The sequence below is a fragment of the Neopelma chrysocephalum genome, unplaced genomic scaffold, assembly GCF_003984885.1.
Source record: "Neopelma chrysocephalum unplaced genomic scaffold, ASM398488v2 Primary Assembly neopelma1_165187, whole genome shotgun sequence".
NCBI classification, from domain to species: domain Eukaryota; kingdom Metazoa; phylum Chordata; class Aves; order Passeriformes; family Pipridae; genus Neopelma; species Neopelma chrysocephalum.
The window spans coordinates 1-1,905 of record NW_020935691.1 but is presented as its reverse complement, the minus strand read 5'-3'; the positions used below and the strand labels follow the sequence as shown (position 1 = coordinate 1,905).

At 55.7% G+C, this 1,905-nt stretch overlaps 1 protein-coding gene across 1 annotated transcript; it reads right to left on the bottom strand.

Moving 5' to 3' along the window:
• Nucleotides 1–258: 258 nt before the first annotated feature.
• On the bottom strand, nucleotides 259–1,626 carry LOC113962420 (protein misato homolog 1-like; the record flags this gene model as incomplete). Its single annotated transcript, XM_027673176.1, has 5 exons — nucleotides 259–497; nucleotides 664–794; nucleotides 883–984; nucleotides 1,194–1,381; nucleotides 1,495–1,626. Coding segments are annotated over 5 exons (792 nt in total), but the record flags the coding sequence as incomplete, so codon positions are not given.
• Between the last annotated feature and the right edge of the window lie 279 nt (nucleotides 1,627–1,905).

Genomic DNA, 1,905 nt, shown 5'->3' with positions numbered 1-1,905 from the left:
CAAATCCACTTTGCACAGTTATAAAAAACAAACAAACAAACAAACAACCCCAAACATACAAAAATAGCCCCCCAAAAGCAGTTTTTCTCCTCTACAGCACAGCTGTGAGTAGCTGGAGAATTCAAGCCAGCCTTTGTAAGGGGATTTTGGTGAAATGAGAAGGAAGCAGCAGCTGGATCATCCCCAGAGCCATTCCCGTTATTCCCAAAGTGTCTTAAAGAGGCTCCCACTCCCTCTATCCCTGGGAATAAAGGTGGGTCAGTCTGAATCCGCCTCATCCTCGGAGCCATCCCCCCCAAAGCCCGTTTCATAGCACTGGGACAGAGTCTTGAGCTCCTCCAGGGCCTGCTGGAAGTCGTCCTGTTCCACCCCGGCCGTGAAGAAGCTGCTCCAGCGCCGCATGTTCCGCGCCCGCAGGTCCTGCCAGAGGCCCAAGAGCAGCTGGTGCAGGACAGGGGAGGCCTGCAGGGCTGCCAGCACGGGGATGCTCTGCACACCTGGGGGGTCACACCAACAGCTGGGGTTAAACAGCCCCCAAAATCCGGGGCCTGGCCCCTTTCCCCTTCACCTCGGCACAAAGAGCCGCTCGACACTCGGAACTCGTGCCCTGGAAACCCTCCAGGGTGGGGTTGGTTTGGTGGTGTTTTAGTGGGGTTTTTTTACCTCTGCTGGGCCCTGCCGAGGAGTGACCCAGAGCTTTGTCCTGGAGGAAGCCTTGTCTGGTCAGGAGAGGAGAGAAGAACTGGGGGAAGGGAGGTCGGGTGTCGCAGGGCTGCTGGAGCACGTGGGCTGTGCTGGGGGGGAACAGGGGAATAAAGTTACCCCAAAATGCCCTCAAAACTGTTCCCTGGTCTAAACCAACCCCTCCCTGCCTGCACCCACCTGAAGGAGCCTGGGAAGTGGGTGTGGAGGTAGAGCTGGAGCATCTCCTCGGGGCTCTCACAGCCCTGCAGGGGCATCCGGGGCTGCTGTCCCAGGGAGCTGCTGCAAAGGAAACCAAATCAGGGCTTTCCAGGCTGAAAACACCACTGACTCAGCTGCTTTTTAGCTGGTTTTGCTCTAAAATTGAACTGGCTCAGTCACTAGACTGCTCCTCCATCCGAAGGGAGGGGTTTGGGATGACTCCCGGGAGGAATCACCGCTGGCAGAGCCGCAGTTCCAGGGGCAGAGGTGCAGTTCAGAGGCTGATTTACCTGCTGGGCCTTTCTTTGCAAACTCCTCGGAGCACAACAGACTGAGCAAAACAGCAGCTGACCTTTTGCTCCCTCCAGGAGGGCAGGAGGAGCTTCCAGGGCATGTCCTGCTGGTGGGCACTTAAAATCTCTGGGAGCGAGGAGCCGGGAAAGGCAGGGAAGGGGAGAGATGCCCACGCAGCCACAACCTGGATCAGGGTGAGGAAAACAGCCTGGAACACACTCCTGGAAGTGCAGAACAGCATCCCCTGCCCGCAGCAGGGCTGGAGGGATCAGGGGTGGCTGGTTTTGGTGTCCTCACCTTCCTCCCAGAGAAGGTGAGGGAGTCAGCAAAGTGCACCATGGAGCCCTGGGACGACCAGAGCCGGTAGGGAACCGTGAGGGTGTCGAGTGCTGCTGCCAAAATTGCACTGCTGTGGTAGTTCAGGGATGGCTGCGGGGAGAAAAAGGGGGACAGTCACAGGGCAAGTCCCAGTCACCAGTTCCTTACCCCAGTTTTGTGTATTTAACTTAATTGTGCCCTTGAAAAAGGTGTTTAATGGTTATTTCGGGGTCGGGATAAGGAGTTAGTATGTAACACTTATTCCAGGTTTGGGATAAGGAATCTGTGTAACAGATATTCCAGGTTTGGGATAAGGAGTCGGTGTGTAACAGTTATTCCAGGCTTGGGATAAGGAGTCTGTGTAACAGTTATTCCAGGTTTGGGATAAGG